At 43.8% G+C, this 14,305-nt stretch overlaps 1 protein-coding gene across 6 annotated transcripts in view; it reads right to left on the bottom strand.

Moving 5' to 3' along the window:
- OGDHL (oxoglutarate dehydrogenase like) overlaps nucleotides 1-14,305 on the bottom strand; it is a 327,706-nt gene that overhangs the window by 145,814 nt on the left and 167,587 nt on the right. For all 6 annotated transcript variants that reach the window (XM_029609443.1, XM_029609440.1, XM_029609442.1 and 3 more), the window contains 3 exons: nucleotides 12,979-13,081; nucleotides 11,128-11,256; nucleotides 2,797-2,947 (listed from right to left, as the gene is read on the bottom strand). In XM_029609443.1, coding sequence (XP_029465303.1) covers nucleotides 2,797-2,947; nucleotides 11,128-11,256; nucleotides 12,979-13,081 — 383 coding nt within the window. The remainder of the gene's footprint in view (nucleotides 1-2,796; nucleotides 2,948-11,127; nucleotides 11,257-12,978; nucleotides 13,082-14,305) is intronic.

Below are 14,305 nucleotides of genomic sequence, written 5' to 3'. Positions count from 1 at the left end.
ATTGTAACATCACACCTGAGCTGTTTTTACCTTCCCTTCCTCTCTGTGAATACAAGTTCCTCCCATTCTTTCTCCCTACCCTTGCTTTTCCTCATTCCTTTTTTTTTCTCTTGCATCCTTGTGATCTAAAGCAACATTTCAACATGGGCGACTTAAAGTGAACCTCAGGTTATAAAAAAGTAAGCCTAACAGAATGCAAGTTTCAGGGGGTAGGTGGGAGGAGTAACTAGAAGAGCAATAATGCCAGTTCCTGAAAGAATCATCTTAAGCCTTTATGCGAGTAATTTTCAGCAGCCCGCCGAGTTATATGGAAAAGTCCACTTTGACAATCTGCAGATGTCCCCAGTATGCGCATACATGTATGAGCAAGTGTAAAATTCTGCGTTTACATTTACGTGCATATTTATGAAAGTCACGTAAATGCTGTCTCAACCCTGGAACGTCTTCTGTCAGTGCAGGGAAAGGCACGCGTGTAATTGAGTTACGCATCCACAAGTCCGCCCCCTGCCCCTCTCCACTGATAATTTTCCAAAGCGGATTTTCTTACATAAACCAGGATTTGTGAGTGTCAGTCCTTTAGGAAATTCCCCCTCCCCCAATAAATATCATAACTCAGTATGGAACAAAAGTGATTCTTAACACACAACCCGAACAGACATGAGCTATAAGACCTAGCATGGCCTTACATGGTCTCATTTTTATAAAGAAACTTTTATCTCCCATGATCCACTTTAACATATCCTTCCACATGAAGATGGTCTGCCTTAGCCGCTAAAAGAAAAGGCATGAGAGGAGGAAACAAGAAGCACAGACATAGGATTAAACATTTTGTATATATATTTTCATTTTTTTCAGAGGCAGCGTAGACTCTCAGCATCTGCCAGTGGTTTGCTTACAAATCACCAGAAAAGCAGTGACTCCTGGAATAAGCAACATTCTGGGGTGGTTTTCCTCACAGAAACCACTATTTTCCAACCTTTAGGCGCCATTGGTCAGCTCCAGTCACATGACAGGAGCACAAGATGGTGCCGATGGCCATGTGACAGGGGCTGACCAATGGCGCCGGTAGCCCCTGTGACATGGTAGTTCAGAGGCTATCGGCACCATTTTAAAGAGCACGGCTTGAATTAGCACGGGCACGGAGGGCAAATGGAACCCGGGGACCTCGCTGGACCACCAGGGATGTACTTAGTAAGTGTTGGGGAGGGATCGGGATCAGGGGGGGGGTGTTGTATTATAGTTTATTTAAATGTTTGGGGTGGTTTTTAATTTAAAAAAAAAAAAAAAAAAAAGTGTCCCTCTCCCCATGCAAACCCGAAAAACGAAATTTCCCCGAAATTCGGGGAAAATTCTTTTCGGGTTTCGGGGTCTCCGAAACCACAACGAATTAGGAAATTTCGTTGTGGTTTCCTAATTCTGGTGATAAACGAACCACATGTTTATTATACATGTCCTCAGAACAGAGCTCCTACACATGGTACCTCTTTTTTTTTTCTCTTGCATCCTTGTGATCTAAATCAACATTGCAAGATGTAAGAAGAGAGCCCAAGTGCTGGTCTGGATCTGAGTATTAGAGATGTGAATCGTGTCCTCGATCGTCTTAACGATCGATTTCGGCTGGGAGGGGGAGGGAATCGTATTGTTGCCGTTTGGGTGTGTAAACTATCGTGAAAATAGTTAAAATCGTGAGCCGACACACTAAAACCCCCTAAAACCCACCCCCGACCCTTTAAATTAAATCCCCCCCCCTCCCGAACCCCCCCCCCCCAAATGCTTTAAATAACCTGGGGATCCAGCGGTGGTCCAGAACGGCGGCGGTCCGGAACGGCCCCCTCAATTGAATCCTGTTGTCTTCAGCCGGCGCCATTTTGCAAAATGGCCGCCGCAAAATGGCGGCGGCCATAGACAAAAACGATTCGACGCAGGAGGTCGTTCCGGACCCCCGCTGGACTTTTGGCAAGTCTTGTGGGGGTCAGGAGGCCCCCCCAAGCTGGCCAAAAGTTCCTGGGAGTCCAGCGGGGTTCAGGAAGCGATTTCTTGCCGCGAATCGTTTTCCGTACGGAAAATGGCGCCGGCAGGAGATCGACTGCAGGAGGTCGTTCAGCGGCGGTCCGGAACCCCCGCTGAACGACCTCCTGCAGTCGATCTCCTGCCGGCGCCATTTTCCGTACAGAAAACGATTCGCGGCAAGAAATCGCTTCCTGAACCCCGCTGGACTCCCAGGAACTTTTGGCCAGCTTGGGGGGGCCTCCTGACCCCCACAAGACTTGCCAAAAGTCCAGCGGGGGTCCAGAACGACCTCCTGTGTCGAATCGTTTTTGTCTATGGCCGCCGCCATTTTGCGGCGGCCATTTTTCAAAATGGCGCCGGCTGAAGACAACAGGATTCAATTGAGGGGGCCGTTCCGGACCGCCGCCGTTCTGGACCACCGCTGGATCCCCAGGTTATTTAAAGCATTTGGGGGGGGGGTTCGGGAGGGTGGGGGATTTAATTTAAAGGGTCGGGTGGGTTTTAGGGGGTTTTAGTGTGCCGGTTTTCCTGCCCTCCCCCTTCCCCCGATTTACGATTTTTTAACGACAAATCGGGGGAATTGTTATTGTATCATGGCCCTAACGATTTTTGACGATTTAAAATATATCGGACGATATTTTAAATCGTCAAAAAACGATTCACATCCCTACTGAGTATCAGGCAATGGCGACTTCTCCATATCACACCTGATCAGATGGAAACACTGCTCTATTTCCTTAGAATTTGTATATGATAAAGACTAATTCGAATACTGTTGATGCTCACCTGAAAGTGCCTCTTTCCACATCTTGCCCACTCAACCTAACGTGAATTCCTTCTTTCAACAAAGATCCAAATGCCATGTATTCAGCAAGAGCCCAGTCAACAATACCATTATTGATCATTTCTGCTCGACCTTTCAAAATCCGAAAGAGTCCTTTGGCATATTGGGAAACAAAGCAAAGACAAGAATGTTTATGAAACCTCAAAGCTTCTGATTTAAAAAGAACATTTCTCCTGTTTATCACATAGGAAAAAAGAGCAGCAAACAAGAGCAAGAGACACTTTTTTTTTTTTTTTTAAATAACTTTACACATTTGAAACTGTCTTTCAAGTTCTATGGCCCCTACACCTATTTGATGCAAAATGAGTTTTGGGTGATGTTACTTAAAATATACAAAAGGTAAATTGCTGGTTCCAACCCAGCATTGGTGTTTATTCTAAAAATCATAAATGGCTTTACTGAGAGAATGTGGGATAATAGGTGGAAGGGGAAAAGATGAACTTGTGGTAAATATATTTGGATACCCCACCAGTCATGCTCATATGATTGACAAGTTCATCGAACTTGCATACACAGAAATAACACTCAGAGCACAAGTTGGAGTTGAAGGTTTGTTATTAGTCCAACTTAATAAATTTGTGATTAGTTTCCTCACAAAAAAAAAGTCAGTTACAAATATATTAGGTTAATCTAAAATAAAACATATTACTCGTACTTCCTTTACTAATTAGAGCTTAAAAATGAGGTTGCCTGAATATACAAACATATTGTTAGTTTACTTATTTACTCCGCCTATTAATATCCCTAGGTGGCTTACCAGCAGATATTCAGAAATATAAGTACACAAAAAATAAAACATAAAACAAAATCAAACCTAACTCCTAATAAACACATAAAAACATAACAAATAGGTTGGATTAAAACAGAGTTTATTATGATAGATTTGATGAAAAGATATTTGGTGACGGGACATAGGAAGAGGCACATGGCCTCAATGTGCCTTGGTCTTCTTTCAATCCTTCCATTAGTTTAAGGTTTATTTGGCTTAATTCACCCAATCTGAGACCATAAAGCAAGTCATGATAAATAGCTATTGAGGAAGGCTGTTTAATTAAAACAATAAATAATTCAAAACTGGATCAGAAAGCTGAGGGGGAGCTGAATAGTGATGAACTGGACAACAATGAGGATATAATGAATCATTTATTTTTTGGGAGGGTATATGAACTAGGAAGGAGGTTATAATTAGTGGAAGCCCTGATTGTTTTTTATAATATCGGGATTGGAGGAGGATATCCATAGATGATTATCGAACCATTATGCAGGCTTTTATTTTCACATCCATTGATTATATTAATTCCTTATATGTGGGGGTCTCCCCATGTAATGATTAAAAGCCTTGCAGCTATTAGTAAACGCGACAGCAAGACTGATTGTTCCAACCCTGATTTTACAGCAATTGCACTAGTTACCAGTCACCTAGAGGGTACATTTTAAAATTTCAACTATGGTTTTTAAATCATTGAGAAACAAGGGACCTCACTATTTACAGGAGGTACTGCAGGATTATTGTCCCAGCCTTTTGTTGTGATCTTCTCATGCTCACTTGTTAGTTGTACCATCTTTTAAGGATGCATGTCTTCAGGCGACATGTAAACATGTTTTTCCCATTACTGGTACAGTTTTATGTAATGTTCTGCCTGCTGAGCTTCTGCACATCTATCATACATTTTAGCACAGTGCCCTCAAGCTTAGGATGTCCCACACACATTCACTTGTCACTGCTCTGAACAGAGACACATGTCTGCAGTGAAGGAGGTAAACTTGCCATGCACAAATAGACACATCTAGAGGCCAAAGAGTGATTGTTGTACTCACGCTTCGTGCTACTGTATAGGCTGCTGCTTATAATCACCAGAGAGCGCAGAATGCCTGCCAACTGTGCCTATGCAGCACAGACAGACATGGGTCCTTTAATTGTTGGTTAGCAGGGGCACTGCACTTGTATAAACATGCAGGCATCAAATGCTCATACTCATTGCCTGACAGAGCCAAGACAACAGCAGCCCTGGCCAGTAACTGCATAACCCCAAGTTGCCACCCTGCAGCCCTCTTTCATCTGTTCCTCCAGGTCCACAAGCAGGATGAGGAGGACTAACTGAGTCCTCCTGCCACCTCTGCTGCCAAGTCTATCCCATGGCTTCCTGTGTGAGAAGGGTAAAGTCTTCACACTTTGTTGATGGGTTAAATTTGTACTTCCAGACTGGGTGAATCTTTATCTAGAGTAATAGCTTGCTTTACACTTGGTGGAATCACTCTTTTAAAAGTGTTTCTTTTTTTAAGTTTTTCAGACCAATCTGTACCTCACAAGGCACCTACGTCTGGTCTGATAGTTAGTGAAGGGCATCCTGCCTCTTGGATACTAGGAGGTAGAAGTGGAAGAGGCAAGAGTACCCTGAATGCTGCAGGAAGACCCTCAGGGTTACAAAGGCCTGGTTGATAAAGGACATCGAGCCAGTGAGTATTTTCCTGTTCTTATTCATCACAGCACCCTGTAGGTGTCTGCAGGGGTCTTTTCATGTGGGGGTTAGTATGGCACCTGCTGTCTTCTGCTATCTTATTTCTGTGTGTCATTTGGTCCTATGTTTCCACAGTGTCTGTTGTGTATGTGAGTGTGTGTGTGTGCGTCTGTTTTGTATGTGAGAGTGTGTGTGTGGGTGTGTGTGTGCGCGCTGTGGAAGTGTTTCCTTTATATGTTTTGGGCACAGTCCTCTGTTGCATGTTTCTTCTGTGTGGGTTGAGGAGTATCTATCTTGTTGCTTGTCCTTATTTTTCATGGTTACGCTCTCTTCTGTGCATCTGTCTTCTGCATTCTTTGTTCAAGCTTATAAGTGCCACCTTGGGGGCTGCAGAAGATGTAGCCCTTGTCAATTTCCTACGAATCTGAAAATAGTCCTGCGCACTTTGTTTTCAGAATGGGCTGACCTGCAGTGCCGCAAGCACGAGCTCTTTTCAGGGCCAGCTTTGACAATCATTTCTGCATGACAACAACACAAGAAGAAAAGTATAACTGTTGCCCCCTCGTACGTCTTCTCTTTTTCCCTGACTACACATAGAATACAGCAGCCTCGCCAAAACTTAGGAGTTACCACCCAGGAAAAAGATCTAGGCATCATAGTGGATAATACATTGAAATAGTCAACTCAGTGTGATGTGGCAGTCAAAAAAGCAAACAGAATAGTAGGAATTTGTTGTGAGTGGGCCTCGAAAGGCCTTGCATTCTGTTGCACACTGTTTCGTGTGCCCTTGGGCCTCAGCCCGGCCCCAGACACTTCCAAGGCCGAACAGAGGGTTGACGGCGTTCAGCATGGCTGACGGGCTGACCCTCTGCCAGGCCTTCAAGCTCCCAAGGCCAACACCCAAGGATGTTGGAAGTTGAATGGTCCTCCGACCATTCTGAGCCCTTTCGGACCTGATGCTTGGAACAGCATGGAGCAGCAGGCCTGGCCTGAGGTTGAGGGCAGACAGAGGCCTTGACACGTAGACAGGACTATGATGGATACGATGGCATCACGGACAAAGACACTTGGGCTGATGCAACGGCATCACAGATGAAGACACTTGGGTTGATGCAACGGCATCACGGACGAAGACACTTGGTTGATGCAACGGCATCACGGACAAAGACACTTGGGATGTAAAACGGCATCACGGACGAAGACACTTGGTTGATGCAACGGCATCACAGACGAGACTTGGAACTTGACAACAGCTGGGAGGAAGGACACTGGTACTGTCTCTCAGGGCGCCCTACTCAGCCCACCCGCGGGACTAAGTCACAGACCACCCTGTCCCACTACGCGCCCTACAGGAGCACAGGGTCCAATCCCACCTGCAGGCCACTCCATTCTCAGGCACATCATCCGAGAACCACAGCTCTACAGGAACAGAAGGCTCAGGAGCACCAGACAAAGACGCAGGGAAAAACATCCTGGAAGGCAGGCACATCAGGAGGTGGAAGATCATGATGGAACATCAGGACATGATCAGGGGCCTCAGGCAAGACATCAAGACAAGAAGACGTGGTACAAAGGCAGATGAGACGAGGAGCTCCACGAAGAACAGAAGACCTTACAAGGCTCTGGCAGGCAGGAGCCTCCAGAGGGATGTCACTCAGATGCAAGGCAACGACAGACTGACGAAGCAGTCCTTTTATAGGGCTGGTAAAGGAAGTCCCATTAAAGGTGGGGCCAGCACACTTCCTGTGCCTGGCCCTTTAAATTCAGTGAAGAGGTGCGTGCCGGCACCTAAGAAGCAGCAGAAGCAAGGCTGTGCAGGACCGTGGACAGCGGCCTGCACAGCGTCATCGCGTAGACGCAGGCTGGGCCTGAGGAGCAGACCCTGACGTCGGCAGCGGCTCCAGCCGCTGCAGGGAGCCCCAGGGGCATCTCCAGCCGGCGGATGACACCGGGGCTTGCGGCCTCCACGCCGCGAAGATCGGCTGACGTCGATGGCAGTCCTGGGCCGCGAGAAGGACAGCAGGAAATGCCACGGCTCCAGCTGCGGTGAAGACTGCTGCCAGGGACGGCCTCTGGGCTGCGGGAGGGAGTTCAGTCTGCGGCTCCAACCGCGTGGGAAGGCACGACGGCGGCATCCGGCCACGTCGGGTGAAGCAAGGCGGCATGGCGAGTGAGTCTGCTCGCGGGGGAACAGGCGGGCAGGGAGTTCATAACAGAATTATTAGGAAAGGAATGGTGAATAAAACGGAAAATGTCATAATGCCTCTGTATCGCTCCATGGTGAGACCGCACCTTGAGTTCTGTGTACAATTCTGGTCACCGCATCTCAAAAAAGATATAGTTGCACTGGAGAAGGTACAGAGAAGGGCAGGGGCGGATTGACCTATCGGGGGATCGGGCATCCCCCGGTGGGCCGGTCTACCTTGTCACGTGGTCTCGACCGCGTGGCTCTTCCTCAGCCCAGCCTTAGCTCCTTCCAGTCAGCCCCTGCCGAGGCCAAGCCGGCAGGGGCCGAAGAAATACAAATCGAGGCCGGCGGGGGCCGAAGAAAAGATCAGCCAGCTCGGGCCGAAGAAATGAAGATGGGAACCTCCCAGCCAGCCCCCGCTGGAGAAATTAAAATCAAGCGGGGACTGGCTAGGCGGCGCACATCTTCTTTTCTTCGGCCGCCGCTGGCCTCGATTTTAACTTCTTCAGCACCCCGCCGGAGACAGCCGGCCCCCGAAGGCCGGCGGGGGCCAAATAATTAAAATCGAGGCCGGCGGAGGCCGAAGCAAAGAAGATGGGTGCCTCCCAGCCAGCCTCAAGCGGGGGCTGGCTGGGCAGCGCCTATCTTCTTTTCTTCGGCCTCCGCCTGCCTCGATTTTAATTTCTTCCGTCTCCACCGGCCTCGTTTTTAATTTCTTCGGCCCCCACCGGAGACCAAGAGGGCCGAAGAAATTAAAACTGAGGCCGGCGGGGGCCGAAGAAATTAAAATCGAGGCTGGCGGTCTCCGGCGGGGGCCGAAGAAATTAAAATAGAGGCCAGCGGGGGCCGAAGAAGTGAACCGCCGCCGGAGACCAGCTGTTAAGCCTTGGATCGGAAGGGTGCTTCTGTGTGTATGGGAGAAAGGAACGGTGCGTGGGTGCGTGTGTGTATGAGAATAGTGCAACTTTTGAAAAGTTGGATGAAAAATTAAATTACTGAATGTTAAGCATCCCTTTTCTAGAAAATAAAATGTAGCAAAGTGGGTAGAGTCAAATACTAAAGCAAAAAAAAAAAATTAAACTATTTAAAATGTTCATCTCAGCAAAATCACAAATTTAAGATACCTATGCCAGGTGGGTTGTTTTTCTTTTTTTAGCATAATTTAAGCATGAAGACTAGAATAGTTCCAATCTGAAATGGTTTTGCTATTTTTTTAAGCCTTTAGAAAATGTATATTTTTAAATGACTAAGACTGGAATCTTAGTCATTTCTTCGTCATTTCTTAGTCATTTCTTCCCATTTAAAAGGGAAGTTGACTAAGGATATCTTTCGGTTCCATATCTCCCACATGAATAATCATATGACTGATAGTTTGAAGAAAGACACTTGCTTTATTGCCTGAAAGCGCAAAACAAGAGAAGCTGTATGGTGTGGGTGGCTGTCCCTTGGGAGGACAGAACCTGAAGGAAGGGTGTCATTTCGCCTTCTGATAGGAATGTGGTTTTCTTATTTAATGGTTGGGATCATCACTTTCACTTTTAGTAAAAGTGAAAAATGCAAGTCTGAAAGCAAGATGCTTCTGTGAGTGTAATGTGTATGTGAGACAGGGAGGGTGCTTCTGTGTATCAGTGTGTGTGTGCAAGAGATATGGAGCATGTTTTTGGCTGGCTTGTGGCTGTGAGATAGAACATGTGTGTAATTGAGAGCTTGTGTGTAAGTGAAATAGAGAGAGCATGTGTATGATTGAAAGCCTTTGTGTAAGTAAGAGAGAGCGAGAGCATTGTGTGATTGAGAGAGACTGGCCAGAGAGGTGACATGTGTATGTGTGAGACTGATCAGAGATGACTGGTATGTGTGTGCTCGTGTGCTCGTGAGAGAGAGAGATTGGTTGGGGAGATGATTGGTGTGTGAAAGACAGAAACTGGTCTTGAGGGTATGACTGGTGTGTGTGTGTGAGTGAGAGAGAGAAGAGATTGGTTGTGGTCCCTAAGGAAGAGAACCATGAGGACAGCTTCAGCAGCTACTGCTGCTTCTGGCGTCGCCTGCAAGGGAAAGGAGTAGGAGAACTGCTGGAGAGGGTAAGTAAAGGTGGCTTTTTAAGTTCATTTTTCTTGATTACCATTTTAATTATTGGGTAGTATGTGATGTGTCTGCTGTTTGAAATATTTTATTGGTGTTTGGTAAAGGTTTCAAAATTTCCTTGAGTCTTTAATTATTGGATATTCTATTCATCAGCTGTTTTGAAATTATTTTATTAGTATGATTTTATAATTATGAGTCATGATTTATATATCTTGATTTTATTGATTGTTTCATGAGTAATGGTGACATTTTTGTTTTTCCATTGTTTTCCATCAACAACGTCCCGACTTATCTGTATGATGGACAATGGCCCGACAAGGCCCCGTTTCAAATCCCAAAGGATCTTTCCTCAGGGAATACTTGCTGTATGATCAGTAGCCAGGTATACGGTGTCTCAATACAATGTTTGTTCTAGAAGCTGTAAGCTTTCGAAAAATACTGCTCTGTCTTTTCGTACAGGCGATAAAGCCTTATGCCGCACTGTGAATATAATCTTCAGCTTTCCAATGTCCATCACACAAATAAATTGGGACATTGTTGATATTTTCTATAGTGAGCTATAGGTTTATTTAGCATATACAAGCACAATATTGTTTTAAAAAACATTTTTCACAAGTTTTTGCACGTTTCACGCACAAAAAATGATAGTGGATGGAAGGGGGGACGTTAATGATTAAAAACATTGAATAACACCTGGATGGTGTTTTATAATATGAATATGAAACGTTCCTGCCATCCAAAAAAATTTTTATCCTTTGATATTGATGGGAGAGAGTCTTTATGAATTAAATATAAAACGCTAACAGACCCTTTTTGGGGCTCATACTTTTTTATAATTAAAAAAGTGACTTTCTAAAAAGAAGTGTTTCATCAAGAGGAGATATGTTTTCATTTTAAGTGTCATTCTAGTAAGATCCCTCAATCATTGTATAGTGCAATTTGTTTTTGGTATGAACATAAGGTTTCATCAACATCAGCTGACCTTCACTTTTCAAAAATATTCAATTGAAAATGTCTTTACTTTCAAAATAAAATTTCAAATCCACCTTTCCTCTTGTCAAGAAGAATGTCAACTGTGGGGCCAGCCCAATGGCTTTGTGGCAAAGCTGCATACTGACATGCAGTGGGTCCCTGCTTTGATTCCTGGATTGGGCCTTCTGCAACCCAGGGGTGTCTGGGACTCACAGCCACTGAAGAACAGGGAGGGACTGGATTTAGAGCCCATGATAGAAGGTGCTGGAAGGCATCCTGGTGCATAGCTCCCAGCCTCAGGTCCATTGCTGTAAATGACCAGACTAGGAACCAGGGAGTGGGAGGGGGCATTTAAAATGAGAGAAAAATTCCTGGGTCATTGCAGGGGTCAGAATTCCATCAGTCAACTGTGAGTTATATGGAGGCAAGTCCCAAGTGCCTGGGTCACTGCCATCCTCATCACTGCAAAGGAAAAATGATAATGCTAGTACATATGTCCAGAAAATTAAACCAAAAGCCTAGGGTGATAAAACACCTAAAACTTTAAAAATGAGACAAAGTATCTGGCAGACCTCCATGGATTTTGAAGCCCTCCACAGGAACAGAGCTGGCAACATTGCCAATATGCATCAGAGTTTCTTCAGAAATGCCAGTTGATGGGCAGCTCATACTCTTTGGTTCTCCCTCCAAAGTGAAAAAGCCTGAAGAGGGAAATTTTATTTAGACATTTTATATACCACCGATCCATGTATAGATCACAACAGTTTACAAAGTGACATTCATAATTATAACTCAAACAAACAAACAAACATTCAACCATCACTTGAGATGTTTGCATCAGTGACTTTTAAGATCTACAGATTACTCATCATGATGATTCTGTATCCATAAAAAAGAAAATATTTTAGAGGGTACCTTTATAACACCCTCATAGCACTACAGACTGCGTGTGCATGTGACTTTGAAAATCCTAAGGTAATTAGCCAAACACATACACAAATTTCCTTGCACACAAGTTATACTTGCGCCAAGCAGTGCATAAGTTGTGTGTGGAAACTTAATGATTCATTCTTTTTAAAATCCAAATCTTTGCGTGTTAGTAGTCATAACCCCCCTCCCCAACTCTGCCCCTGGAATGCTTATGTGTTACTGCAGTAAAAATATGTTTTTAAACTGGATTACAAGTGTTCTTTTATATGCACTGGGTTGGGGTCAATTTTAGAACAGCTATTTACATGCATAAAACCAGGTTTCATGCATATAAATGACTTTGCGAATTACCTCAAGAGTTTTTTTTTCCTAATCAGAACACAGCAATGCCTTGGCTACTTTGCAAATACTGCATGTTCTGCCTTTCAGTATTCTGTTCCTAGCTACCGCTAAATGCACTCTCCAGTCATTGTCAAAATGCCACCTGTCTATCAGAGATGTTGTAGCTTCTTGCCTACTCAAAATAAATTTGGTCAAAAGTTTGCAAATCCCATCATTCCTGCAAGCTGAAAGTAAGACACTGCAGTAAGGATTATTCATGCCAAAAGCACCATTTCTATTCTCTAAATCCCTGTTTACAGTACATAAAGTTGTAATGAATAAGTAAAGGGAAGTCAGTCATATGATCCAGGGAGTGCACTTCAAGAAATTAAGATGACGTGTAATGTAACAGTGACCACTGTATTGCACCCTAAAGAAATATTCTGTCCCCTAGTTTTGCCAATGCCAATTTCTACCATTTTCTTCCTTCTCAATTGTATTATATTTATGCTTTATTCCCATGCCACACTTTCATAAGGGCATTTCATCAGCATCTACTGATGTTGCCTTGTCTATCCAACTGTCCATACACATGCATCAAAGGCCCTCTCCATGGATGCATTTGGCTGAAATGGAGTATGAGAGTCTCTCATTGAGGTGCTAACACTTCTGCCAAATTTCAGCCAATTCTATCCAGGGAAAAATCATTCCCCCCCCCCCCCGTACTGGAGAAGCACCAGGAGAGTGGGGCCATCTGTGAACTGAGAGCCCCGGACAGAAACCAAAACATAACATGCAAGACGCGCCTTTCTTGTGTTGCACTAAAAGAATACACTTTTCCAACTTGCTTATATTATTTCTGCTTGTGCATTAACCAAAGGCTTCGATAAAAATAAAAGCAGGGACCGAAGTGCTACGGGGCCTCAGCTCCTGCGAGCACTGCCTCTCTTCTTCTATTGGAAGGATGTAGCCCAGTGAAAAATAAGGGAACCCGCTGACTCACAAGAGAAGATTTTCAGGAGCACAACTAAGACAATAGAATTAGAGCACAAGGCAGGTTATCGGGGAGTCTTCTCATCCTGCAAGTACGTACTATAAATCAAAGAACCAAACCATGCTGAAGCATCAATACTGGCATCATCCCAAACAAAAGAAGACGGTGCAGTTTTTACCTGGCCAAGGAGAGTCCAGCCAGTGCTTAATGTGAAGGATCTTCTCATCTTTGGATCGGGTGTATGCTTCTTCACAAAGCTTATCGTATTGTGCAACTTCTTCCTACAGGACAACATCAAAGACAAATGCCACAAAAGGAATATTTTGAGCTAACAAAAACAAAGACAATCATATTTCTTGCAAAGAAGTCTAATTGATTTAAAAAAAAACAAAAAACCTGGCTTTTATAGCAACTGCACTCATGAACTCCAAGGAGTGAAAAAGGAGAGTTGGGATCCTGCAGAGGCAGAGAAGGAAACCTCAGGCACAAAGTGGAGGAAGTTTCTGCAACTTTCCCTTACACATCAGCCATTCAGTCTGCACTGTCATTGGAAAGCACTTACAGGGCTGCAGCCAATCAGGTTTCTCACTGCCTGGGCATTTCAGCTCCCACCCCCTTTATTCTGTGAGAGATAGGATTTATTAATGGGATGAATTCAAGGCGTACCTCTCCTCTAGAAGACCAGTTCTGGAAATTTATTTTATTTATTTATTTAACACTTTTCTATACCGACCTTCATGAATAAATTCAAATCAAATTGGTTTACATGTAACATGGGGTAGAACTTAATCAACCATTTAACAAGAGGCGAAAGTTACATATAACAAGGAGGTAGTAACTTGGGGGGCTAAGTTAGCCGGAGACAAAGGACAGCAAAACTGAATAAACTTCACTCCTATAGAAAAACTGAATAAACTTCACTCCTATAGAAATAACCATAATATAACCATAAATAATTCATAATAATTAATAAACCATAAATAATTCATAAATAACCATAATATAACCATAAATAATTCAGCAAAACTGAATAAACTTCACTCCTATAGAAATAACCGCCTGTTCTTATTTACTTAACCCTATTCTGTAGACGTAAACTTTTCATGAAGACTGTAATCTGTAAGCACCTGTATTTATTATAAGAATTTGTATTTACTATTTATATTTATTATTTAGCTATTAACATTGTTCTGTTACCACTTGGTACTATTTCTCTCCTTTACCTCAAACTCTAAGTTCCTACTAAGTTAGCCATGTTATTTATACCCAATCGTTGGATGTAATTGTATATTTGTTTAATTGTTCAATCTGTTTGATGTAATTTTCTGTTCCTTGTTCTGTGTAAACCGAAGTGGTATGCACTAGTGCATGAACTCCGGTATATAAAAGCCTTTAAATAAATAAATAAATAAATAAATAAATAAATAAATAACGAAACAAAGAAACAGAGGCAAAATATCAAGCCTAAACTAGGCGGGGCGCCTAGTCAGGTAAGCGGAGTCCTG

Source organism: Rhinatrema bivittatum, chromosome 7, assembly GCF_901001135.1.
Source record: "Rhinatrema bivittatum chromosome 7, aRhiBiv1.1, whole genome shotgun sequence".
NCBI classification, from domain to species: domain Eukaryota; kingdom Metazoa; phylum Chordata; class Amphibia; order Gymnophiona; family Rhinatrematidae; genus Rhinatrema; species Rhinatrema bivittatum.
The sequence above is the reverse complement of the archived record's forward strand: the minus strand, read 5'-3'. Positions and strand labels throughout refer to the sequence as shown.